At 37.4% G+C, this 27,759-nt stretch overlaps 2 protein-coding genes across 3 annotated transcripts in view; both read left to right on the top strand.

The window, feature by feature from the left end:
* Positions 1 to 10,828, top strand: part of LOC145987182 (ovalbumin-related protein X-like) — a 33,259-nt gene extending 22,431 nt beyond the window's left edge. The window contains exons 7-8 of the mRNA XM_083121695.1: positions 8,607 to 8,730; positions 10,630 to 10,828. Of these exons, the coding sequence (XP_082977821.1) occupies positions 8,607 to 8,730; positions 10,630 to 10,778 (273 nt within the window). The 3' untranslated portion in view covers positions 10,779 to 10,828. The remainder of the gene's footprint in view (positions 1 to 8,606; positions 8,731 to 10,629) is intronic.
* An 8,047-nt stretch (positions 10,829 to 18,875) lies between these two features.
* LOC145986535 (ovalbumin-related protein X-like) overlaps positions 18,876 to 27,759 on the top strand; it is a 57,673-nt gene continuing 48,789 nt past the window's right edge. The window contains exons 1-2 of one of the 2 annotated variants that reach the window (XM_083120655.1): positions 18,876 to 18,983; positions 19,522 to 19,625. In XM_083120655.1, the coding sequence (XP_082976781.1) occupies positions 18,881 to 18,983; positions 19,522 to 19,625 (207 nt within the window). In that variant the 5' untranslated portion in view covers positions 18,876 to 18,880. The remainder of the gene's footprint in view (positions 18,984 to 19,521; positions 19,626 to 27,759) is intronic. The other variant, XM_083120656.1, reaches the window with a different exon arrangement.

Genomic DNA, 27,759 nt, shown 5'->3' with positions numbered 1-27,759 from the left:
TATTGTATGAGTTTTGTCTAGTTGTGTTCTCACTAAAGCTTGAAGATTATGTATCAGAGTATAATGGTGTGTATCATCCCCTTCAATTAAGAGCAGATCAATCGGAATTGCAGATTCATCATCAAGTGTACTGATTCTGAGAGGTGCTATCGGGCAATTGCCAGTGGAACAAATAAATACATTAATAGATAATTGTTTGCCATTGATATGCTTGGCTCTTTTTTCAAATTTATCAATATTCTGAACAGACATTGGATATTCCAAACCCTCCATTGCATCGTCAAAATCGTGCTCATGTTGTTTGTAATAAGTTATTCTCTGAGGATCCCTTGAAACTGGATACAAAGCAGCTAATATACACCACAAAAAGCATTTCTGGTCGGCATTTTTTATATTAACCACGGCTCTTCTGTTTTTAATATTATCAGGTAATGGCAGATATGTAGATCCTTGTAATGGGCTGAATTCAGAAATATGAACATATAACTTGTGTGATGAGCCGCATAGGCTCCATCCTGACTCTTTTGCAGCAAATTCAGAGTGTTTAATATTCAATTGTTCTATCAACCTGCTTATTATTGTGTCTGAATTTGCATTTGAATATACCGGTACAGTTTCTGTTATGTGGGGCTGTGTAAATTTTGTGTCATTTGGCTTCTTATATTGTACAAACAATTTGAGGGACAGCTTATAAGAGCCATTTTGTGCATTTAGAATTGCCTGCAGATCAGAATTTATACTGTTCAAGAAATTCTCAATGCCGCATCTTGGCTCTGATACAAACCGGTGATCCCTTAATTGGCCGTTAAAACTGCTACGGATGGGTTCATAGCGTGGCTGCTTTGCTGCTCTGGCATTAAGAGGTGCTTCATGCCTTCTTTTCAGACCAGATGTAGATGGTTGAGAGGGCAATGCAGAGCAAGTATCTTTATGTGTATATGTGAAGTATTGCATGCTGTATTTTCTATGGCATTTGGGGCAAATTATTGTGGGAGTTCTGTATTTGTCTGGGTTACAAATCTTTTGGTGCTTGGCCCAATTGGGGCTGGATATATTTTTATTGCATTGATTGCAATATTTTTGATTCGGCATTTTTGCTGTTGTTTATTATATACAATTTCTTGGGATTCAATTCAAAACTTTATACTGAATAAAAAATATCAGTTGGGGTTCAGCACTGTACTTTGTGTGTGTGTATGTATATATGTGTGTATACACTTAATATTTTTGGCTTTGGTATTTATATACAATTTCTTGGGATTCAAATCAAAACTTTATGCTGGATCAGTTGGGTTCAGCACGGTGCTTTGTATGTGTGTGTGTGTGTATGTGTATTAATATTTTTGGCTTTGGTATTTATATACAATTTCTTGGGGTTCAAATCAAAACTCTATACTGGATCAGTTGGGTTCAGTGCAGACAAAAAAACTGCATAGCTCTATGTCAATTAGTTCTTGAGTTTTGTATTTAGGAACCACTTTGGCCCCTCTGCTAAAAATTGGCTTTTATTGGATCAGTCTCTATGACCTTACTTGGGTTATTCCGCCAAATTATATGCTTCAAGTCTCCTATACTTTGGTGGAGCCTGTTCAGGTTCTGCCCCCCCACTTGTGGGTTCCACTGCCGATCCAGCAATGGTGAAGAATCTGCACTGTGCCCTGGCTTTTATAGATTTACAGAGCCAATAGAAACACTGCTTATTTAAACCAATCAGAATATAACACATCATCACATTATGTCATAACTATTTAATCAATTAATGCAATAGAAGTGGACCGGGAAGTAAATATGTATGGATGTGGGTAGGTGTGTATAGGGGTAGGGTGGAGGTGTATTCAGAAACATGAGCTATTCTCTAACATTTTTGCCGAAGTACTTTCTTCTGAGTGTATCCCGTTTTTCTGCTGAGCGTACATGCAATCCATACCGCAGCGCCATGCCTCAGCGCCGGGGAAGCGGAATTGTCTGGAACTAATCGATCAGAATAAAACTGCCGGAGCTCTAATAAGACTCAATGCAGGCAAATAGGACTGTGCACCGTGCAATAGAACTGTGCACCGTGCGGAAAGTATCGATCCCACCGCTTTGGGGCCGTCATGCGCACATATTGTTCAAGTATTGATCTTATACCCTCTCGGTGCTTGATTTTATATATGAACAGATTACAACAAAGAAACTGAATGTAACAAATGCAAAATATCCCAGTTCCAATTCAATCCATTTATCTGAATCGAAGAAACCAACAATTCACATATCCCCATATCATTGTATGCTTGTCCTATTGGTACCTCTTTTGCTGTTGAGCAATTTTCTTGAAGAGGCAATTTTATTGAAAAAACCTAATAGAACAAGATACAGCGGTATGAGAAATATGTGAATTAAAGATATTTTAGTAATATACGACGTCTTAAGAAAGGAATATTCAGCTCCAAAGTACTTTGTCTAATGCTTGCTACCATTTCCCTATTACTGGCAAAAAGAGTTAAAAATATTGACATAATGAAAAAAATTGACTTGTTCCCAAGTGTTCACCGAGTTCAGACATTTGCACATAGATGGTCCTGTTGTCACGGAGCAATTCTAGAAGAGCTCTGCACAATACATTATTTTAATATTAGATAAACAAATTGAAGCTGGTATCCAATTGAACTTAAACCAGAAATAAATATGTGTGTGTGTGTGTGTGTGTGTGGGTGGCCTAGTTTTAAGTGTGGCCCAAGAGGGGCATATTTTTAACAAAATTATGGACAACAATCTCTCAGAAGTGCCTTTTATAAGTGTAGCCTCATCAATCTGAGGGGGTCATACTTTCCGAAGAGCATTTTTACAAAAATCTTGGATTAGAGGGGTTCCACACTAGAACAAAAAGCTCATATGCTCATGTTGAGCTTGTTTTAAGTATAGCAAATCTGCATGAGAGGGGGTTCATACTTTCCGGCGCTGTCCGTAGTATCAATACCACTACTTAATTGTCTAGTCAACAAGGTGAGACATTTTAGAGACATATTCAAACGTGCTGCGGTAAACAATGGGAAGGCGGACTGGTGACTGTATTCTTGTCCGCCTAGACTTTGTCTGTACATTAGCCACTTACAACGAACCAAGAACTTTCTTCAGTTAATTCTCATTGTTCACACACACACAAAAAAAATACATATTCATTGAACACTGGCGTACGTAGAGGGGTGGCCGATGGTGTTCCAGCTCCTAGTGGCCGCGGTGGCTCAGTCGGTTACGTTGTTAAGAAAAGTAGGATTAGGAGAAAAAACTGTATCAGCTATTCAGTTGCTTTACACAAATGCAAGAGTACGCCTTAATGTTAACGGGACACTGTCAACGTCTTTCCCACTGAAGCGATCATTAAGACAAGGGTGTCCATTATCACTCTTTGCATTTGGCTTAGCAATTACACCCATTGTACGGTGGATGCAAGAACAGGTGCGGGGAGTGGAAGTCTACAGAAAATCGTTTAGAACATTCGCGTATGCAGATGACGTAACTGTTCTGATAAATGATGACAACGACTTGCAGAAGTTACAGGCTATCTTAAAAACAACGCAAGAATTAACAGGGTTAAAAGTAAACGATAAAAAATCCAAAATTTTGCAGCTAGGAAAAACCCAATAAACTGCTATCAAGATTCACCTTATGATATTGCGAATGAAGTGACAATCTTGGGGGTAGTGTTTTGTTCAACGATACAAGAAATGAAAAGTAGAACATATAGTGGGGTGATATCAAGATTACGACATGCAGTGTTTGGTGATAAGCGAAGGAATATATCCATAATCTCTAGAGTGACTTATAGCAACGTGTTTCTTCTTTCAAAAGTGTGGTATGTGGCTCAAGTATTACCACTACCACCAGCAAGTGCAGCAGAAATACGACGGCTGGTCACACAGTTCATATGGCAGTCCCATGTACTTAGAGTGGCCTATACCACTTTGTGTTTACCATTAAGAACAGGTGGACTAAATCTAATGAATATTGAAATACAAGCACAGGCTCTCCTCAATCATAGAAATATTCAACTAGCGCTAAAAGATACGCCGAACTTGACCGGATATATACTCCATGCCTATTTAAGAGACATCGAACTTACAGCACCGGTATTACTGCCAAAATTTGACAGTGATACAAGTTATTTCCGATCAACGGTATTAGAATTTGTGTATCTTTTGATAACTAGTCCACAAATACAGACTGAAGCAATTACAGTGCAATTATTGTATCGTCAACAGTGCGACAGGCTCAAGGTCAAACCCAGAATAGTGAACCAGCAACCTAGTATTAACTGGTCGAATGTATGGCGCAACTTAACAGCAAAACATATTCCAGCCTCCGTGCGCTCGATATGGTACTTGGTGATTCATGATACAATATTAACTAAAGAAAGAGCATATCGGATTAATCTAGAGGCAGAACCTAATTGCATAAGTTGTGATCAAGTAGATACCCTCAGACATAGATTAACAACTTGTACTAAAATGACAGACAATTGGAAATTCCTCTGCCGCTGTCTCGGCAGTATATGTAGGAAACCTCCTGCATATTTTACAGTGGAACATCTCCTCTTCCCAGATTTTATGCTTTTCCCGTTAAGAAAATTACAAGCAATACAGTGGCTATTAGCACACTACATCTATTATGCCTGTACACCAAAAGGCATCATGTGTAAACAAACATTGTGCGAATACTTTCAATCAGTTTACTTACAAATTGAGGCCGATGCCCGTACATATTTATATGCAAACTATTTAAGAAGTGTATTATTTATAGGAATGTAAAACATGGAAAGTTAGGTAAAAATGTAAGCAAAAAATAGATATTTATGCAAGATTGTTGACTGTAAACAAAAAATAGATGTAACTCTGTAATTGTTTGTGAAATAAAAAAAAAAAAAAAAAAAAGTCGGTAACGCGTCTGACTACCATGCTCAAGGTCCCGGGTTCGATCCCCGGCCGGTTCAAATCCGGGAACTTTTCTAACGGTGGAAGCGGCCCCGGCGCCTACCCAGCGTCGAATAACATGGGTACCTGGGGGAAACCCTGGGGGGTAAAGGCGGTCAGGGGCGTGATGCTGATCACATCACCCCCACTCACGACCGGATCAAGAAAGTGTGAGGCGTTACCCCCACACCCCCTACACGCCTTCATGGTGTGGTGCTATGCACAGGGGAACACTTTACCTTTTTTACCAAAATTTTGAGAAACTCAGAATTTTCAAATAAAAATCCGTTAAGAACTTTAAAAAATCAAAATGTGTAAATGCGAAACCTCTTTTAAAGTGAATCCCGATTACCATTTTTGTCTAAGAATACAATTTTAACAGACTGAAAAGCTCCAAAAATACGAAATATTTTATTATGCATCCTGCCCTCCAAAACGAAGCCATGTGATATCCACATTTACTATTCCAGTCCCTCCAAAAAAAAAAAAATCCTCCGTACGGCAGTGTATTGAACATTGTTGCAACTGAGATACAAAACAACTTTTTTTCATTTAAATCATAGTTACCCTAACCTAACCTCATAAACTCGTGTTTATTTTCAAGGCATCACTCTGAAAGACGCGTGTGTTTGGAATGCTGTGCTTTTCTCCATGCTGCATGGAAATAATAATTCAAATTATTATTATTATTATTATTATTAGTAGTAGTAGTAGTAGTAGTAGTAGTAGTAGTAGTAATAGTAATAGTAATATTATTGTCCCAGATCTTTGACTGTGAAAAATTGCCCATTTAATTTTTTTCCACAGCATTTTTCATAATATTTCACAAGCTCAAGGGGGGGTTTAAACCCCGTAACCCCCCTTGCGTACGCCACTGATCACATAGCTTAGCTTGCGCCCTGAGCTACCATACCAAGATGTATACACAACACCGAGGAGCCCTTTTTTAGCCTAAAATCTTTGACGATCCGTGGCGAATGTGTGCTATTTCTTATGCAATATCCTCGCTTTTATACTATTTTCGAGAACACAGATTCAAGTACAGATGAATCACTCACTATCTACAAAAGGATGATATCAACAAAACTGACATCTATACAAGTTTAGAAATACATATTCACATAGTGCACTCTCGCAAATCTAAAGATACATTGAACTACTCATAATAGGGCATAAAATACAATAAATATTAAACAAAAGATATACATTACAAACAAGGTGCAATATTACATATAATAACACGGAAATTACGCTTTCTTTGCTCAAAATAAATATATTCGTGACATATTTTAAAGATGTGACGTCAGGTAAAAATATGGATCATATCATCATGATAGGAACTTATTATTATTATTTCATCATCGAAATTCTTCTAAAATATCCAAAACCAAAATATGTCTGGAGTGTGCTTAAATATTACTACAGCGCGTTGAACACGTAGCTAGTGTGGAAAACGGCAATGTTCTGGGCGCTCTGGCGGGTTCCACTCAGATATGATACCGCTAGAGGCGCTGGTGTCCGTTTCGCTGCATGGTATTCGTCTGCTTATAATGGAAGTAAATGGAGTTTTCGCTGCAAAGTGAGGTTCTTTTACATGAAGCATTTCTATGAATGGTACAGTGGTTGCGAATATATTAACGGAAATTGTAGACAGTCGACCACGTTCTGTTATCGTTACTTTCATTAATAATATGGGAGAAAATATACTCATGAAATGCTCTTGGTAACTAAATTCTTGTGTTTAAATTCAGTTCATTGTCTATCATCATCATTTCTTTTAAAGATATACACACTGAAGCATTTGATTTTTTTTATATTTACTGTTTCTTTTTTGCGCTTGAAACTAATCGCGGCGATGATAATAATGATGATTGCATGAAACGACAAGGAGAGACCCACAAAACTTCCTTAGTGCCATCGACATGAGTGTAAGGAAACTTTCAGACCAATGGGACAAGCGACACGGGATATGCACACTGATGTGACTAATGACACAGACACTTCCAGACTGTAAAATAGCATTCATTTCGCATGAGGGTGCAAACAGCAAACGTCACGTTCAGCACATGCTCATATGTCGTATTCGCATGCTACTTGTTACTTCCGTCGGAAAGCTTCGTAAAGGAAGGGTACTCAGACCGAAGCGACGCGCTACAGGGGGAGTTCTCAACACTTTTTCTTTTCCATTTCTTTCCAAATTAATGTCATTCCGTGACTGCAACACTCCGCAACTGTAACTGTTTCCATCAATTCACGTACCGTACAAACAAATCTACACAATATATTTCAAAAACTAACTAAGCCGCATTACTTTCGTAAGAAAATTAGCAACGATACTGATCTCACTGCCATCTATGTTGTCATCCGTCTCGGGAACCAGTTTTTTGGGTCGTTTTCCACACATCGTGTTCAAGGCGCTGTAATATTACTATACAGTCTAGTAACAAAATATTTAGAAGCGGTTATTTTATGCAGTAATAACATTACTAAATATATGACAAGGTTGTTCTCGATTATTGAAAGAGAAGAAAAATGTTACTAGACACATCATTAGATTGCAGAGTGGTTCAAAAGTTTGGAGACAACCGAATGAAAGTTGAATGACATACTGTTCCGCAAAACAAACACTAAAGGTTTGTAACTGGAGTGGGGGGAAATGTTATAGGGCATATGACGATGACGGCCACCATTTTGAACCCCGCCATCTTGAATTCAACCTCAAAATTTTAAATGGGAATGGGTTGATATATCAAATCAAGCTAGAATTTCACGAGACATGCAGTGGTGAAGGTTATTTCGACGTATCTTCAACCAGTAATACGTTATGAATGAATTATTGTACCAATTTTGTTAATAAACAGAATATTTTATGCTTTTTATCTGAAAACCAATTTTGCAGAGATGACAGCCGAATGGTTAGTAGTGGTAAGTCAACGGTGTTGTATGGTTTGAGGAACGCGATTGGTTAGTCCATTTTTCATCGACTGAACCTAAAATGCTGAGGGCTACCTGGATTTATTAAATTAACAGGTTTATTTTCAACCTAGCTTACGGAAGAAGGTACTTGGAGATTTTTCAACAGGAAGGAGCGCCACAATGCTATGGGAACGTGGCGAGGATGTTTCTGTCTAAAGTGGGCTATCAGATAAAAAGCATGGAACATTCTGTTTATTAACTTCCTATGAACATAAAAATTAACCTCGTCACTGTGAAGGACTTTTCATTTCAGTGGAAGCATAAGACTGTAATTGTTGGAAACAACAGGTCACCACAAAATTCAACCCATGCGGAGTATCCGTGATCAACATCATGTGTAATGGTATTCGAACCTCTCTCCCTAGACTAACTTCCACCACTGCATTGCTCGTGAAATTCTAGCCTGATTTGATCGTCATGTGCCCTATAACATTTCCCCCACCCCTATTACAAACATGCAGTGCTAGCTTTGAGGAACAGTATGTCATTCAACTTTTATTCGGGTTTCTCCATACTTCTGGACCACCCTGTATATTGATTTACGTGTTAAATATATGTTACTACAGTAAATTTATTTTATAATGATTTCTGGCGTATGCATGTTTTATAATTAGCACAAAAAGATACCCGATTTCATCTGTAATTTGACACTTGAATCCTAACTCACGTAGCTTGTTTCAGATGGGGTTATCTTCCATGTTTGATCCGGGAGCTTTCAGTGACATCTGTCCTGATGTTGATCATCTAGATCTGGTACAGCATGAATCGACTGTGGAGATTTCGGAAGATGAAACTGGAACCCATGGTAATTATTCAACTTGTCTTATTCAGGTAGCTCAGTAGACGGTAGCTCTAACTTTGCAAGATATAGTCGAAACCTGAAAATTGATGGATAGTTACTTTAGACTTCACTGAATGGCATACTAACATCCACCAAAAATCTCATTGTCTTCCATATGGGAATAAAATCGACACCATTACACCTAGAAATTTCAAACCAAAGGCAATCGAAAGCTAAATCGTCATGTAACGTAATGATGAAAAATGCATTGGTTATTCCTTTAGAGGTTTTTATTTCAGAAGCAGAAATGTTAATCTGCAAATTAGAGTTTCTTCAACTTCAGGAACGTATTTTGTCACACAATTCTGTTTGGAGAAGGACGAATTTAGAGATTTAGAGTTACTAAATCCAAAATGGAGTGAGCATAATACTTGTTTAATGTCGTGTAATATTAAGTTCATATATGTACGCAGATCATACATAAAGGCAGGGATTGGATTGTGATTATACAGCTCTGCGTTGACAGCGACTTCGCAAATGTATGCGTACCACTACCAATAATATTATTCATTCAATAACGATCAGGGAATTTACTTTTCATCAGCTGGACCTAACAGTCTTTTTGGTATGTAATAAATAATCCATTTAATTTATTTATATTAATTTCTCTCGTAAAGTAACAATTTTTATACATATCTTGGTGTATACATAATGAACACTCGCTGTCCTATATCATCTTTTTACCTGTTCAGGTAACAGTAATATAATTAGTAGTAGTATTAATTGCCCTATTTTAATACTAAGATATATATATATATATATATATATATATATATATATCTGTGTGTGTGTGTGTGTGTGTGTGTGTGTGTGTAACATATTAATTTTTGAAATTATTGTTATTATTGTTTTAGTTGTTGGACCCCTCCCGAAACTCAGTTCTACATACGTGCCTGCGTGCGTCTATCAAAAACAAGGTTATTATAAAAATAAACGCACGTATCCTCAAGAGTAATTAGCAAGTTAATTGAATAAAGTATTTTTCATAGTACGGAAGTTAATGAATGAAATAAACACATACGTGTAATAAAAATTATACTTGAGCCAATTGTGTACCAAACTCGTCATAATAAGTGAACTTTTGCTGCCGGGGAATAACGAGGAAATTACAATTAAAAAAATGCTTTGCGTTGAACAATAATTGAGGGAAAAAAGGAATAAGTATTTAACAAGAAAAGCTTACATTAGAATCATGAGAAAAAAAATTGTATTGCATGCATGATATATTTCTTCCTTCTCCTCAAAAAGAATATTCATATTATATACCAAATTAAGTCCTCCTCCGTGGCCGCTGCCTGGGTCAGTCTCTGGGTTCTCGACCTGTGTATAGGACCGGCGGCAACCCATCATCGTGAGGAAATTGGGGTGTACGGGTGAGTAGCGTAACCCGGTCTCCGAATTATCCTATAACGGCTAAGTGTTCGATATGCTGACCACACGTCACCCCATTACCGGTTGAAGATCTCCACACCTCTAGGTAGGATTGTGGGAGGGAGACTGGCAGTCGGGAGATGGGCCAAAGCCCTGCGAGGGCTGTCGAGCCATGGGTTATTATTTATTTTTATACTAAATTAAAATAATTCTTTGTAAGAATGGAAATATGACTGCTATGAATTACAACATAAAATGTAATTTCGCCATAATTAATCTAAAGTACAATGCAATACGTGTAATAGATATTTAATTCATTGTTACTAAGCCCATTAATCCATATCATGTACTAGTACACGTAATTAGTATTTATGTTGCTTTCACTGGCATCTAGTTTTGTTTTCAACACATTCTAGAATTCTGACACCAGTTTTAGAGATACATTAATTTAAGAATGCTAGTACTTATGATTTTTGCTTTTTTCCTGTGCAGAGGTTGAATCCAATGAAGACTTAAACGTTCCAGAGACAGAGATGAGAGTAGACCATCCTTTTCTATTTACTATTAGAGATGAGACAACCGGAACTATTCTCTTCATAGGAACATTAAAGAGACCTACTGAGATTCATCATCAGAACTGATCAACTTTTCAGGTCATGTGAAGACATTGAGAATAAAGAGTTCAAAAATACTGGTTTTATTTTGTAATATCGGTATTATACTACAACCAATTGTCAACGTTAATCAGTTTCCTAATTAAAACAAAACCGTCCTTGGCGCTCAACTGGAAATTGTCCTTATTATTTACTCATCAACTCGTTTTGTTTACCAGCTAGTCTCGTACTCATTTATTTAGAAAATGCTGAGAGTGGCCAATCAGAACAGACATTGTAAACATGTGACGAAATTAGTGGAGTTTTAATGTGCTGGAGGGATAAAATATTGCTCTAACATTCCTGTCGTCAAATTACATAAAATAATTTTGTTAAATTGTGTTAGTATATATAATAGTAATATTATAATATTCTTTCGAGAATTCATTTTCATGAAGTTCAAAGGGCAAAAGCCATATTTATCGTTCAATTTCAAAGCCATTTTCCATATTCTGGAACGTTAGTTTAAATATGTATACATCTTGCCACATATGATGGATAAGAACTCGTATGCGCAGTACACAGTGGAGAGTGACGTGATTGCAACAGCCAATATGCGTCCCTTGTGAAGTTGCTTCTAGCCAAGGCATTGCAACCAGGAATTCTGGCAACGTCTCTACTCTGCCTCCCGCAATAGCCCACGGACATCAAGTGTGGCAAGCTGTATAAGTACTTTTAAAATAAGACGTCCATGCTAATTTATTGCTCCCAGCCAACCATCATAATTAGATGAAATTGCTACAAGACAGGGATGAATTTATGGGGTGTAAGGGAGTCCGGAACCAGCTCTGTAAGACTTGTCAAGAACTCCAATTAAATAAACAAAATACGTACTTGTATGCCGTTTGTTGTATAGTGTGAAGTTTATTTAGCCGAACTTTGACAAAACTACGATTCGATTGGTGTGAATTAGTTTTACATTCACAGTGTGTATGTACACTCAAGGGGGAAAAAAATAGTACGCGAACGGTCCATCACTATCTTAATTCACTCTGTTTTCCACAGTATGATGATTATGAATTGAAATAATAACGTCAACAAGCAAAGTACATCTACAACACAGGATGTAGTTAAAAATAGTTAAAAATTACTAATGGATAATTTTCCTACCATGATCATTGGCTACAAAATTAATAATAATAATAATAATAACAATGTTGAAAATAGTAATAACAATAATCAGGGTTTTCATATTTCATCAGCGAGAAATTCAGCCTTATTTCTTATCAGTTGTGCATGTTCTATTTATTTTAACTTTCTGCACAATTTCTTGTAGTCTTAGCTAGAAATAGGCTAGATAATGAATGTATCTCGTTATATTTTTATTTCTACGCCATCTATGAACTGTTTCATGCAACAATAATAGCAATATATTATCATTAATAGCAATCAAATATTACGAACAATAGCATGCTCATTATTTGTTTTTGTTGTTGTTGTTGTTATTATTATTATTATTATTATCCCGCACCGTGGCCGTGTGGCCTAAGGCGGCTTGCTTTGGGTTTCGGCTACAGGATGTGTGAAGTTTCGAGTCTCCAAGGCTCCTGAGATTTCTACGGATATCTACGTATAAGTCATATATCGTGTTCATAGTAATTCCAAAGGTAATCCATTAGTGGCATTTGCGCGACTGAGGCCCACAAGTGGGGGGAAAAGTGGGGAAAGAATGTTACAGTACGACAAACATAGTTATTTGAATTTCAAAGAGTCAGCATTCCAGACGCATGTAAGATTACCGACCGATAACGTTATTTAATATAGATTATAATATACTGACCAGATATGTCTCAATTAGATTAAATCCGACCTCCGTGGTGGAGTGGTTAACACAGCGGGTACGACGACAGGGGTACCGGATTCCAATTCCGGCCGGGGCATGTGTGTTCTTTGTGTGCGTCCCTTCATCAATTTCATTATATTATCACTCATCGTCGCGATTATCCAAAAGTGGCAGAAAAGAGACGCCAAATGGCAAGAATCAGATTAAATAGATTAAAACTGCTCCTGAGTAAGCTAGTGGTTACACCCTATCAATACGGCATAGTAGGAACCAACAAGATACATAACTTTATTGAATTCACTACGAGACAAAATAATAGCAACCCAGGACGAGGAACTACACAAAAGCCACGTTTCAGTGGACTATTCCCAGGCGTTCGACAGAGTGAGGCACGATTGCATACTAGAACTGATAAAATGTATGGGCTTCCAAGGAAATGTACGAAAATGTTGAAACTTTAGTAACAAGTATCGATTTAAAATTCAAAATCCATGGTTTCATGTCTCCCAAACGTGCGGTAAGAAGAAAGCTTCCTCGAGACAGTTTCTCAATCTTACTACTTTTCTTAATGGCATTGGCCTCTTTTCTACAGCATTATATACACAACCCAGGAGCAGATTTGACGGTCGATACATACATCGACGATGTTACAGTACAACGCCAGAACAAGACAGCAGTAAAAGTTTTAGAAGAACGAAATCGAATCTGATTCTGTAGTAAATACCACAAAAACTTTCTGCCTAGGTATATATAATGATACAACTTAGATATGATAAAGTTTACCAAAATATATAAACTATGCCATACCTATATTTATACAAAAACCTTTGAACCTCTGGACGAGAGTTAAAATCGAAAAGGCATATATCTTATCCAATTTTTGCTATGTGATACACACATCATAGCACGAATAACGTAAAGTTTAAATCGTTTCTTATGGACAGGAGAACTTTCTAGAGTGAGCCAAAAGACACTCAGCCTACATCTCCTGCAAGGTGTGTGTTGGGGGGGGGTAGGACTCGTCGATAAAGGGATAAAAAAAACTATAGCACTGTTTCTCCCCGATCCAAACAACAGAGACTTCAATTTTTACAAATACAGAGCAGATGCGAAGCAACTAAAAGTATCCTCACCTCAAAAAATGCATACGGAAGTCGCACCGAATACATATATGGACTCATACATCAGACCGATTTTTTCCAGTTAACAGTACGTAAATTATACAGTAAATACAGCAAACGAAAGTTTCATGAGCCGCAAATAGTTCAGAAATACCACCAATGGAACTGGTGGAAAGTTTTCGCAATCTTCTGTGCAAAACATCTCTCCAACAGTCAACCAATCTGTTCATGAGATAATAGACTGCAAAGCAAAACGACACGGACTCGGTCTCGCACCTGTCTGTGAAACGTGTTCAAGGGGCGATGCAATAGAACATCGTATAATGAACTGTGGCAAGGCACAACATGTTTGACCGACACTGCAGATATTGACTGTTTTTATCTATCGACTATCAGTTACTCCAGTCACCAAACGTGTTGTATTTTCCTACTACCCTGCTACAGAACACAGAGCAATTCACTGGATTATCAGCACGTGCAGTCGACGGCAAAGATAATGGTAGGAATATTGTCCACCGCGATTTTCATTACTCTTTCACTCTACATCCTGTGTTGTTCCAAGGAATAAAACTACTGGTTCGAAGCAGACATTTATCGCCCTCTCCTTATTGCCGTCATTATTTCAATTCATTATCATCACATTGTGTAATATAGACCGAATGGAAATGGTAGTGGACAATTCGCCAACTGTTTCTCTTGCCGTTGGGTGTACCTGAAATACATCTCGAAACTTTGCACAGCAGACAACATTTGTTATTATAGGTCTTTTGCACTCTTACGGCGGCCGGTCCTAGTTCAGGCAAGGGAAGTGGGGAGCGGGGATTACGCCGCAGACCAACCAGACAACAACACTGGCGCCGAGAGTTACGGCGCGGCGGGAAAAGGTACTACGTGAACCACGTTATACTGGCTGCTGTGTCTCTTATAGTGCTGGATTGGTCGCTTCCCTGCTCCCCACTTCCCTTGCCAGCATTAGGATCGGCCGCCGTTACAGCAGAAAATACCTTTAGTTACAAAGTGAATACGAATAATACATTCTGAGTGACAGAAAAATAACTTATGCAAACTACAGGGTGTATCAGAAGTACCTTACCACCCCTTGGGCGATACATAATAGGCCTAGGGGGACACCTTGTGGAGTATGTCACGCGGACGGCCGCCATCTTGGTTCCGCCATCTTGTATTCAACTCTTTTATTTAAAGTTATAGGTGGGTCATGTGATACATGACCATAGGCTAGAATTTCCTCAGGATGTCAAATCTGATATCAGATTTCATGTAACTTCGTTTGGTGAAAAGTTATTGGCAGATGTTTACCTGTTACAGAATGTGCTCCACGTGTTGTCTGTGATGGGCAATGCACGAGTGCAGACGCTTCTCCCAATGTCTGTGGACATCGAGCAAGGTATCTGGTGAAAGTTGCTTAAAGGCAGCCATGATACGTTGTTTCAGATGACGAAGATGACGAATTTTCACACCATACACCATAGCCTTAACGTGTCCCCAAAGGCAGAAGTCTATTGGAGTTAGGTATGGTGATCGGGCAGGCCATTCAACGGACCTACGTCGACCAATCCATGCCCCAGGAAATTGTTCATCCAGGTACTGACGCACCTGGATGTCATAATGTGGAGGCGCACCATCTTGTTGAAAAAACCTGGGAGAAATGTACCATCTTCCGACATCAGAGCTGGCAGTATCTTTTCCTGTAGCATCCCCAGGTATTGTTCCGCATTTAAATTTCCTTCAATGAAAAAAGGACCGATTATCCGTGTTCCCCATATACCTGCCCACACCATAATTTTGCCTGCACCTGTCATTTTGGAGGGATCTAACCATGCGGGGTTGTCAGGCGACCAATGGCGCATGTTTTGCCTAGTCACCTCCCCATTTACCTAGAAGTTCGCTTCATCGGAATGGAGTATCTGCATAGCGACGTTTGGATTTAACCGTAATTGCGCGATAGCCCACTCGCAAAACTGCACGCATAGATCTGGATCGTCCTCGGAGAGGTGTTGCTGCATTTGCACCTTATACGGATGCCATTTGTGCCTCTGTAGCACCCTGTACACTGAACTGTGACTCATAATATATTGCTTTGCTATCGACGTGTGCTTCGCTGCGGTGACGTCGAGAAGGAGGCCAGCACTGCTGTAGCTGTTGCTTCATCCGTGACTGTCCGCGGTCGTCCACTACGCGGTCTGTCCAAGACCGTGCCCGTCTCCTCGAATTTGATTAATAACTGTGCCACTGCAACATGTGACACAGGGTGACGTTCTGGATGACGCAGGTTGAAATCGGCAGACACTGCACGGGCGCTTCTCCCACCCCACAGTTTGACGATCTGGATGCGTTCCTCAGTTGATAACGTAGTGGTTCAGCACCTGCAACAAACGAGTAAACATCACTTTCAGTTGCCAATAAGTTTTCACCAAATGAAGTTACATGAAATCTGATTTCAGATTTTCAATCCTTAGGAAATTCTAGCCTATGGTCATGTATCACATGACCCACCTATCATTTTAAATAAAAAAGTTGAATTCAAGATGGCGGACGTCCACGTGACATACTCCAAAAGGCGTCCCCCCAAGGCCCATATCAAATTCCATGAAAATCCATTACTGCGGATTTTACAAGGGGTGATGGTGATAGGTGACTTCAGATACACCCTGTATAATATATACAAAAAATTCATTGAAAATGTAAGAACTAAAACTGGCTGCTAATTTTTGTCAGTTTATATGAAACAATTATGTAACAATGTAATTGACTGTAAAATGAACAGTTGAGGAAATAAAAACGGATTGTCACCATAATGGTCATAAGTCCAAGCCCCTATGACGGTAGAAACACTTCGTAAGCTATAGTCACATACCATTGTGTTCGTCGTCTTGCTATTAAAAAATGTTATTTTTTCATGTTGGTAATTCGATCAATGCATCAATTTTTGATTGATTTGATGTTTATCTTCGATCCACTCTTCTGTTCCCTGTAAAGCTATCTTCTCTCCTCTCTTCTTTCTTCTTTATAGACGTATCACCGATGAAATAGCAAGGGATCTATTTTGTTTAAGTGAGCGAAATCTGTTTCTCTCACAAAGTATTAGGCTTCCCGGGTTCGAATAAAAAACAAATCAATCAATCAAATCAATCTCACAAAGTATTTTGTCATTTGCAATATAATACAGAATTATTTATATTGTTAAATACATTATACTTTTTTATCCCTTTTGTATTTTAACCAAGTTTCTATAGAGCAAGTAGTAACCCTGAAATTGACACAAACTCTATACGCAACCCACCAAAGCCTTGTGTAAGTTGGATTGAGCTGGTAAACGTTGTTACATTCACCACGATAACATGTTTTTCAGTCATTGCTAGATACTTATAAACACTCTTTTGAACAAAAGAAATAAGTATGAGTGTTCCAAATACGCTAACTTTCATTACTATACTCTGTCCCAACTAACTAACTGTGGAGCAGGCAATCGAAAACAAGTCTCTGCGCAAGTAGTGACGCGAGACGGCTCCACCAATCAACATGTGAGAGAAACGGGACTGCGTGGAAGGGGGAAAGCGACTGCAGTTACCAGCCTTCCCAGCAGCGTGTACAGCTTCGCTCTGGCCACTCGATTTCCTTCGCTTCTCTGCCGCTATGCGTTGCCTTGCTCCACAGTTAGCTGGGACAGGGTATAAATAGGTTTATAGTGACTGTGAATGGCAGGCAAATGATGTTAGTGAAAAAAATTGAAAATGCAGAAGGGGAGAATTTCTGATCCTGAGAATTTTACTTGACATGTAGTAAATGTCAAATGCGTAGGCAGATTTTTTTTTCCTGGAAAGAGAGAGTAAAAATCCCTTTTTTTAATTTTAGTTCTGATTAATTTCCATTTGTCGAGACTTGGAGTGAATAATAAAAAAAAGTACTTTAATTAAGGAGCATTATTATTATTATTATTATTATTATTATTATTATTATTATATACGAACATAAAAACACGTTGGTTTTAGTTTCAATACTTACACAGAATTGAAACACTGAATCATACACACAACCATTGATACAGATTCAGTGCCCCCTGTGTTCATCTCAGTCAGATTTCTATCAGAATTCACTTTGGAGGAAGACAAATGTAGAATTTTTTAATTGTGTATACTGCAAGCAAACAGCAATATAAATTTAACAGGACAGCAATTTTCAAGAATAGAATTCATAAATAAACTAAGAAAATTTTTAAAAAATTGCTTTGCAAATTGTTAGTTTAAGATAAAATATAATATAAAAACAGACAATTTGGACTAACTTATTAGTGTAAAATTAACTTGAATTTAAAAAATACAAATGATCATTTTGAATTATTCATTAATTGTAACAGAAATTATAGAAAATATAGAAGTGGGAATTCTTTTCCTATTTGTCTTTCCCCCTTCAATACGACCACTGACAGTGAGTGAAGAAACGGTGACTATTGTGATAAGATTTAATTTAAACAAACTATCATAAAAAGTCATATGATCTTCAAATACAAGAAATACAATACTTAACTGCTTTCAAAGTATCCTCACAAAACTTAAAAGTATACCTACTGTTGTGCTAAAGTGGAAATAATAACCATAAAAATGCAGTCAAAATTCAGTAAAAAGTCTACATTGGCTAACTAGCTTCAATTGATTTCTTTTCATAAACCATGGATTCATGGTTTGTTCTTTGTTGGACGAAAGTTAACTGTCCATTAAACAATTTACAGCCTAAATTACATCATGCATCTATGATACTTGCCGATAGTAATCAAGTGAGACAACTACAAACATTTTACAATCAAGTCTGAAACGATTTTTACGGAGTAGTAAATGCAGTTATAATCTCCAGAAATTGGAAAAACTAACCTAAATTTTTAACTAGAATCTTAATTAGTCATGTTCTTTTGATTTGTTCTTACGATTGATAGAAATTCTTGACAAAAGGAAATTATGAACTATTACTTACAATGAAGCTTCTAAAATGTGGGAGCATGAAGGGGTGTTACCAAGAAATTGAAAGTATCATTCAATTCGGAAGTAGTATGAAAAGGCCCTTGAAAGGTATAATTTCATTTTCCGCACTAAATTTTTCAGTTTTATCTTTTCATAAAACTTCAACATTGAATGATACTTTCTGTTCTTGATAACACTCTACCATTTCTATAAATGCATTGTTTCAGCATGCAACAATCTGCAGTTTCCGGAAGAGAAATGCAAACCATGTGGGCAAAGAATGACAGGTGCGGCTGGTTTCGGGGAATACATATAGGTAAGCATGTGTTCTATTCTATGATAACCATTAATTCTGTGAATATATTCTAAATTTAGACAATGTTTCTTGTAAGATCTTACTCGAACCTGATGAAAATGCATCATTTTCTTAACTTTATTATTCTCAGATACAATCTACAATTCTATAATGTTCAGGGAAAGGTACATAAGTCCCAAAATGAGATTTTCTGTTTCTTCCATTTTAGTCACACTGAATTGATTAAAGAAAATAATACAAGTATAATTTTATACTGAGCTTGTATAAAGATTCTAAACAGTGATGATGCAACATGTCTCTGATGTTTGATATTAAAGAACAAACATAAATGACTGCTGTAAATTTGCATTTTGAACCGAAGTGCTGTTTCCCGAACAGTCTAGAATTTAAAGCGGGACCCTTACCGCTCAACAATGCATCAAACCTGCAACCCCTTGAGTACAAGGCGATAGAGTTGTCCACTACGCTAATTGGGAATACCCTGATATTCATAATATACCTGATTCAAGTAGTAAGTGTTACTTTATTTCTGTTCTAGCTCTTGTCGTGCTCTTCCTCATCATCCATGGAACACAATGTGACCACAAATTAGGTTCATCTATTAGTGAAAGAATCAACAATTTTGGGTTCAGATTATACAAGGTATTACAATTCTAGTTAAGTAGATTGTTTGCACTGTAATCATTGACAGCACTGAATGTGTATGTGTGTGTGTTACCAATAACCCCATCTCCAGTGACTTGGTGAAGATCTACTACTGGTGTAGTACCAATCAAAACAACAATTAGTAAGCCACCCACTGAAAACCTGCTCTTTGTCTCCGTTTGTTTGGTGTTACGAGCATAGGCGTAGCTACGGGGTGTGCCGAGTGTGCCTAGGCACACCCTAATAGGTTGCTTTATCAAAGAGAATTTAAAGACAGATATTTCAATAAGAGAGAAAATAAGCGGCAGTTTGCAAGAAGTTGAAAATGTCATTACTTGGTACCGTCACGGACACTTCTGGCTTGTAACGACCTTATTGAAGAAGCACTGAAGCAAGCCATCCATGTCTGACCATCAAGCGCCTTGTGACTAGACAATCCAACCAGCATTGCAATTCTGCGGCTTGTATACCAGTCACGGGTATACATTTCTGTAAATTGAGTAGTGATGCCAAAGAGAAATACGAGATGAAGATTGTCGATCGTAATGTCTCGTGTTCTCGACATGGAATAATACTCGGTCCACGTTACGTTCCATTATTTAATGTTGTTTGGGAACGAACCTGACGGACTGGGTTTATATTTACTACTGCCATCCAATTCTTGGATCATTGTTTATTTTGGTTATTTTGTTATTAAGGAGAAAAAGAACAATCTTACCGATATTTGGGTAACTTGAAATGAAGGATCCTAATTGTTAAGAGAGGTCGGAGTTTTAACTGAAAATACATATCTTGATCACATCACTTTCTTTTGTGAAGCAACTCTTCCATATATACGGCATTATCCGCGATATTAATAACTTAAATAAATCAGCCAATCCTGGATGAAAACATGATATATATTGTGTCCGTAAAACTATTTTCTGGCAATCCCTTTGACATAATTCAATTGTCACATATATTATAACACAAAACAAATGTATGTCAACATAAATGCATATCCCGTTGCGACAGAATCCATGTGAAAAACTCAGAATATACGAGTTTAACTACATTAATCCAATTCAGTACTGTTGCTATTTTTAAAGTTGGCAACTTATCACACAATTGTAATTCCAATTGCACGCGCCCAAAAAGGAAATTCAGAGCAAAATAATTAAAATATAAACACCTAAATGGAAAGAAAATAACATGAGGAAGTGTTTAATAATGGGTCAACCATCCTTCATTTTCAATTACTTCCTGCAGACGTTGTGGCATGTTAGACACCATCCTCGAACATAGTTGAGGACGCCGACGCATACTGTCCCAAACTTCGTGCACGTCTTGTTTCAAATTTTCCAAAGAATGTTATTGCCTTGGATCCCAATCCCGGCTGATTATTCCCCATATGTTCTCGATGGGATTAAGATCCGGTGACTTGGCTGGCTATTTCAAAAGTTCAATTTCAGGATGTTCCTGGAACCAATTTATCGTGTCTCGTGATGTATGCACGCTACTGTTATCTTGCATGAAGATTATAGTTGGCATTTCCTCTGCTGGAAAGATTGCTCGAACACTAGGGATCATAGAGTCCTCTAGTAAACTGGTGTATTCATCTGTGTTCATGGTAGAACATTCATCGACAAGTTCTCCAACACCAGAGGCAGAAATCCATCCACAGCAACACAGTGATATCCTTCCCTGTCTGTAGGTGGGCACTACGTGTTCGGCCTCGTATCTTGTATTGTCTGGCCGCCAGAGTGTTAGCTATCCAGGAAGCGGGCAACTAGGTGGAATTCAGGTACGGGATCCGGTGGATGGCTGGTGAGCCAGGAAGAAATGCATATTGAAATTAACTCGACAAATTGTAAATAGCTACATGTCACGAGACAACGGTATAATTCGAATGGAACTTGCCCCATTTTAAAGATAACATTTCCTTCTCTTTCCACTCCATGTAATAAATATTCAACACAACTCCAATAATGATGAACTCAAAAATAATAGTAATAATAACATGTATTACTAAACGTAGTAATAGCAGCCCGAAAATTAGCAAAGCGTAACAGGTTTAATTAAGAAAAGTGATGTTAGGATATTTTGGGTCTGAAATTCGATTCAATGAAATATTCTGTATCGGATTTTGATGACTGGAAAATGAGAATATAAGCATTATTAGTATTAATTGGGGAATTCAGGATTATATACTCTTGAGTGTATTCTAATTAGATATGATTTAAGGGGTAATATCCAGCTCTTGCACATCAATATTAATTGGAGTGTAATATATGTAGAGGGTGGTTTATAGTTCAATTGTTGTTCAGTACTATTTACGTATTGCTCTTTTGTGTAAATAACATAGCAATCTCTACAGAAGCAGACAAAGATTTAGAACGAAGCTGAAGGGAGATACGTAATATCAAGCATTGCATTCGAAAAATAATATACTCCAAGAATAATTTCTAACTTGCGGAAGTTAGTGAGAGATTTACTACACGTAGAGAAGATTAATATTATTTTCATATGTTGATTACAGAGTTTCCAGCAGATACAGTAGACCATTTCAAAATGGAGGTCTTTGGAATTGGCAACGAGTAAAAGATAACAAATAAAAAAATATTCTATTAGTGAAATTTACTGGGAATTAATATGTTTACACCTGGTTATGTAATAGATACCTACGATTTTCGTTTGTCTAATAACTGTATGATTATCTGAAAAGAAGGAACGAAAAAATACCAGGAGGTTAGAGAGAGATGTCATGAAACACTGGAGACTAACTACAGCACTAAAACTAAATTTCACAAATACTGTACTTTGAGTTCAGTATATTTTGAGAATTCAATTTCACATCTAATGATGAAATGAACCACAATGGTCGTTAGAAATTCTTATTTCTCTACGAAACACCAGATATCCTACACATGACGTCTCCTTCTCATTTGCTGACGTTGGTATATCAAGCGAATCAAAACTAAATTAGATTTATTGTAATGTCGTGTGGAATTTATTAGACTAAAATAACTCTATCTTCCATCTATCGTACCGATTAAAGACCAATCACAGTGCTTCAATAGTTACCTAAACCTTGAAAGTACACAACTAGTGTAACAATTTTTTATGTTTTCTTTTTGTTGTTGTTTTTTTCATTTATTTTTCCACTTTAGTATGTCACACTTCAAGACTTCCTAGAGCTTATTATTGGCAGGTCTACTGAATGGTAATTCCTTGTATTTGCAGAATGATACGGCACAGAGAATTATAAGGGAACAAAACGTGAATCTGCAAGAATTTTGCTCACGAATGGTGCACATTTATCCGCAAAATGTAAACAGTTGCAAAAAAAACTTTCGTAAACTTAAATATTTGTAACAAAGAGGAAATTAAAAGTCTATGCATAACATTTTATCCTTTACGATCTGATCATATAAAGGTAAAACATACAAATTAGTAATTTTGCTTGTATGGGTGTAAAACGTAATCCGTTATACTATAAGACGGCCTGGCCATAGCTTATAGCTTACATTCAAAGTTTCTAGAATAAAATCTTAATAAACAAATTTAGACATGGGAGAGATTAAACAAGACGTGAGTAGAGAAGGAGACATAATGCTGTACTAAGTAATCTGTTTGCACGCCCCCCACCAAATTAGAATATTAAAATTCAATACACCTTGATGTATATCCTAAAAATATATAGCAGCTAGGTTGATCTTCCAGAGTGTTTGGGAGTATTTTCGCTTTGGTTTTATGTTGGTTTCATTTCATGAGATTGGAACAAAAATATAATTGTTCATTGCTACGGAAAATCTGAACTATTACTAGCATCTGATTTTCATTAACTTTTTTAAAAAATATATTGTTATGATTTTTTTTTCTCCTGATACTGGATTATTGACCTAATGTTGCGAAATAATATTACTTTGAAAATCTCATTCGTGAAACATGCCCAAATATTCAGTCCATTTTTATTTACGATTCAGTTATAGCGTACTTGCATAACCTAAAATTATAGCGTTCAGTCAATGACACCTATACATTGCTTATGCCAAAATTTTATTTCGGGAGAGGGATCATCCCTTATCACCAGCCGCCAACTGAAGGCGAGAAAGTGAGGTAGAACCACTGTAGCTGATTTTCTCCGTGCATTACAACTTATTATACTACAATATGTTTAATCAAGGTGTTGCGAGTTCGTTACTTGGTGGAGGAACATTGCACAGTGGTTCGGATCCTACTTTAAACTGCAGATCCAGTCCCGATTAGCTTATCTGTGCATATAATGGACTTGAAACATAATTTCTATTCAAACAAGATGTTTAATCCTGCAAATGAAGTAAAATTAATTACCACTATACACTATTTAAAGTAGATATTTTATAAGATATTGAGGGGGGGCTTGAGCTCCACAAGCACTCCCCTTCGCTACTTGCAAGATTACTTACTTTCCTTGCAGCAATGCGTTTCCGAAGCCCATTCTCCCTTAGTCTTCGTCGGACAGTCCGTTCCGAGCAATCGAGTTGCAATGACCGCAAACTAGCTGTTGCGGACTTAAAAGGATCTCGCCTACTTTCCTCAACAATTGCATCTATTTCCTGTTGAGTGGTTGACTTTTGTCTGAAACGCCTCTGTTTGGTTTTCAATCCACCTTCTCCTTCTTCTTCATATCTCCGTACCCACTTACACAGTGTTTAAAGAAATCCCCATTTCTTCCGAGATACTCTTTTTGCTTCGCCCTGCTTCCCATTGCCCAATTATTCTTCCCCGAGTCACCAACGATATGTTAGCCATTGCTGTGTATCACGAACTGATTGCGATTCACTTCCCTTTGCTGCATTCGTGTCATTGTCCTTCTCATCACGTGGCTTCCGAATTCACGAATTATTTTCTGTGGTTCATAAATTAGAATTCAATAAGTAAAAAAACACGCACATTGTGAACGAGATTCGAACGTACGGCCATTGACATTCTATGCAGGTGCGCTAAAACTCACGGCTACTTTTACCACTACCCAGAAGTATCCACAAAATCCCTTGTTTCAACAAGCAATGTGCTATTTGACTTGCTAAAAAGTCACATCACAAAGTGAATCAACCGTTAGTAAGGAATTAGAATAATTATAACTTTTAATGATGTCTACACCTCTAGGTACGATTGTGAGAGGAGAATGACAGATGGGATATAGGCCAAGATCCTTCCAGTGCTGTAGAGCCACGGGTTATTATCATTATCTATTATATAACTTTCGAATGAAAGCAACACTGCATTACAGACAGCGTAGTAATGGAAAACGAAATTCCTGATGCGCTCTCTATCATTCGTGTGTATTAGACAGAGTAAAGAAGAAATGTGGACATTAATAAATTAACATTTGTACTAGGTCATAGAAGTTTTTTATGTATCTTATATGGATAACACATTGCAAGAAGTTAATGGTTCCTCGTCGTGATTAGCTAAAAGTTGTAAAAATGCGACATTAAACAAACTATACAAATCAGTATGTAAATCTGTCTTGAATCTTGTATGCAAAAGAAATAAAACAAAAAAGGGGAAACTATAACAAAACACGATGTAAAACTGACATCCTAGCGTACCACATTAGCAGCTAGGGCAATACGCGCTTACCACGGAATGTATGCGGGTAGAGGTGCGCATCATTTGGTTAAATAAAAAAATATTAAAAAAAGCAAAAATCGTTAATAGTTCCCACATGATTTTCTAAGAAAAAGAAAGAGCACACGCTCAAAGTTGTACTCGAACCTGCGACCGTGAGCATGGAAGTTCGATGCCATAGAAAGCACGACCACTTCTCACAACACCTAACGCTTTTGTTGTGAAGTGGAAATTGATAAGTTGAAAGAAGAAGGCTACTGTCAGTGCTAAGTCAAGTATCGTCACTAGGGATGACGTTTTCGCTTTGATGTTACCACCCACATCCAGGAGAGAATCTCAATTGTGGTTGCATCCTTTGCGCTAATAAATCATTATCTTGTTCCAGCACTTACATGAATACACTGCAACTTTTCATTCACTTCATCGGAACGATACACATGTTTGCAAATTTTCATCTTTACAGGTTTTAGATAGCCAACATTCGAAGTGCAACATAAATTAAAAGTTACAAAAACTAAAATACACATTTTTAAAAGTATTACAAGCGAGATAACTAGGAAAAAAAATCATGCTTATTCTTGGAATCGAACACAGGTTGTCCGGAAGGTAGCCTGACATGATAACCAACACTCGAAGAGAGACACAGTGACATGTGTAGTCAAGTAGTGGACTGAATAAAACTATTTTGATAATAATTCGGATATTACTGTAAAACGTGCTACTTTGAAATATTTTCTATTCTGGAGTCTTTTGTTTATATTGGTAATTTTCGGGGTTCTATGGTTCTCACTATCAGAGGGATAATGTTCCCATTGTTGTGTGTATTTTTTAAGATATATCGTGAGTTAGTTTGAACAAACGATGTAAATAAAGCCAACGGGTGAAGGGCAGTAACAAATCGTAGCTGTGGAATTTTTCGAGAAAATATTACATATATTTGTCTTCGCTAGAGAATCTCTATGACCTCTTGTGACAGAGGATTTATTAGAAGAACAAATTGATACATTAATAGATCAAATTTCATGTGTGTCTTTTCGTCAAAATGCCTGGAAATCAATATTACACATTTCTTCGTTGATGGAAAAAAATTGCCCTTGGTTGAGATCGAACATAGATCCCTCTGGTGAGAACCCGGTACGCTAACCAACACTAACAATAACACTGCACTGCCTAGGTTCCAGTCAGTGTATTTTTTTTTATGTGAGTAGTTTTGGTCTCTCCCTAGGTTAATCACGGGAATAGTGAGGAATGTTTTTTTTAGACGAAGATGATAAATAGACACACAGGAGTAATCAACCCGCAAAAAATCCAGAACTCGAGCTTGGAACCTTCGATGCGAGGTGTGTTTCTTGTTCTAACTATATCTGTGTGTTTTCGTTACATTCATGGTGTTTCGTGAGTAGATATGGAGAATGTAGATAAATAAGGCAAGTGGATGGAAGGGACTGGAGAATCGTAGCTACGGAACCATTGAAAAGATATCCTTCGCCAAGATAGAGAATCTCGATATCCCTTGTGATAGTGAACCTATTAGAAGAATGAAAGGGCAGATTAAATTATTAAATTTCGTCACAATGCATAGAAAACAATATAATATGGTTGTTCACTGCTAGAAAAAAATTAAAGATTTTGCCCATGGTGGAGATCGAACCCAGGCCTCGCTGATGAAAGCTCTGCACTCTAACCAACACACTATCAATAACACTACATTTCATTTTCTCCAGTTAGTCTTGCCACGTCCTTTCAGGTAAGCACCTACCAGCTTAGCACAGGGGAGAGACAATGAGATACCTCTGGGCACAGACCAAGGTTACTAACGCTAAGAATATGTGAAAGGAAACAACAGATTTAACCCACTACGGAGGGTACAATTCGTACTATATTCTTGAATAATTATATACAAATATTAATTAACTTTGAAGTATTTTCATACAGTAATTTTCTTCTATTTTTTATTTCTTATTAATTTTGACCAATCTTCTTCGGAGTAGTATAATTGATGCTATTATAAACTCAGGAAAGTATGAACCCCCCTCAAGCAGATTTGCTTACACTTAAAACAAGCTCAACATGCCCATATGAGCTTTTTGCTCAAGTGTGGAACCCTGTCTAATCCAAGATTTTTGTAAAAAATGCCCTCGGGAATTTCTCGGAAAGTATGAACCCCCCTCAGATTGATTTGCATACACTTATAAAAGGCACTTCTGAGAGATTGTTGTCTATAAACTTGTTAAAAATATGCCCCTCTTGATATTTTTTTTGCCCACACATAAAAATAGGCCAAAAATACTCATATGAGCCACCCACACCCACCCACACATATTTACTTCCGGTCTACTTCCGGTCTATTTCCGGTTATACAGTGTAAATTAGAATAAACAAAATTCAACAAGACAGGACACAATATTACAGGTTAGAACCAGTCCAAACAAAATTCAACAAGACAGGACAAGAATAAACAAGATTAGACAAGACAGGACACAATATTACAGGTTAGAACCAGTCCAAACAAAATTCAACAAGACAGGACACAATA

Source organism: Lepisma saccharinum, chromosome 4 (assembly GCF_977018435.1).
Source record: "Lepisma saccharinum chromosome 4, izLepSacc3.1, whole genome shotgun sequence".
NCBI classification, from domain to species: domain Eukaryota; kingdom Metazoa; phylum Arthropoda; class Insecta; order Zygentoma; family Lepismatidae; genus Lepisma; species Lepisma saccharinum.
The sequence above is the reverse complement of the archived record's forward strand: the minus strand, read 5'-3'. Positions and strand labels throughout refer to the sequence as shown.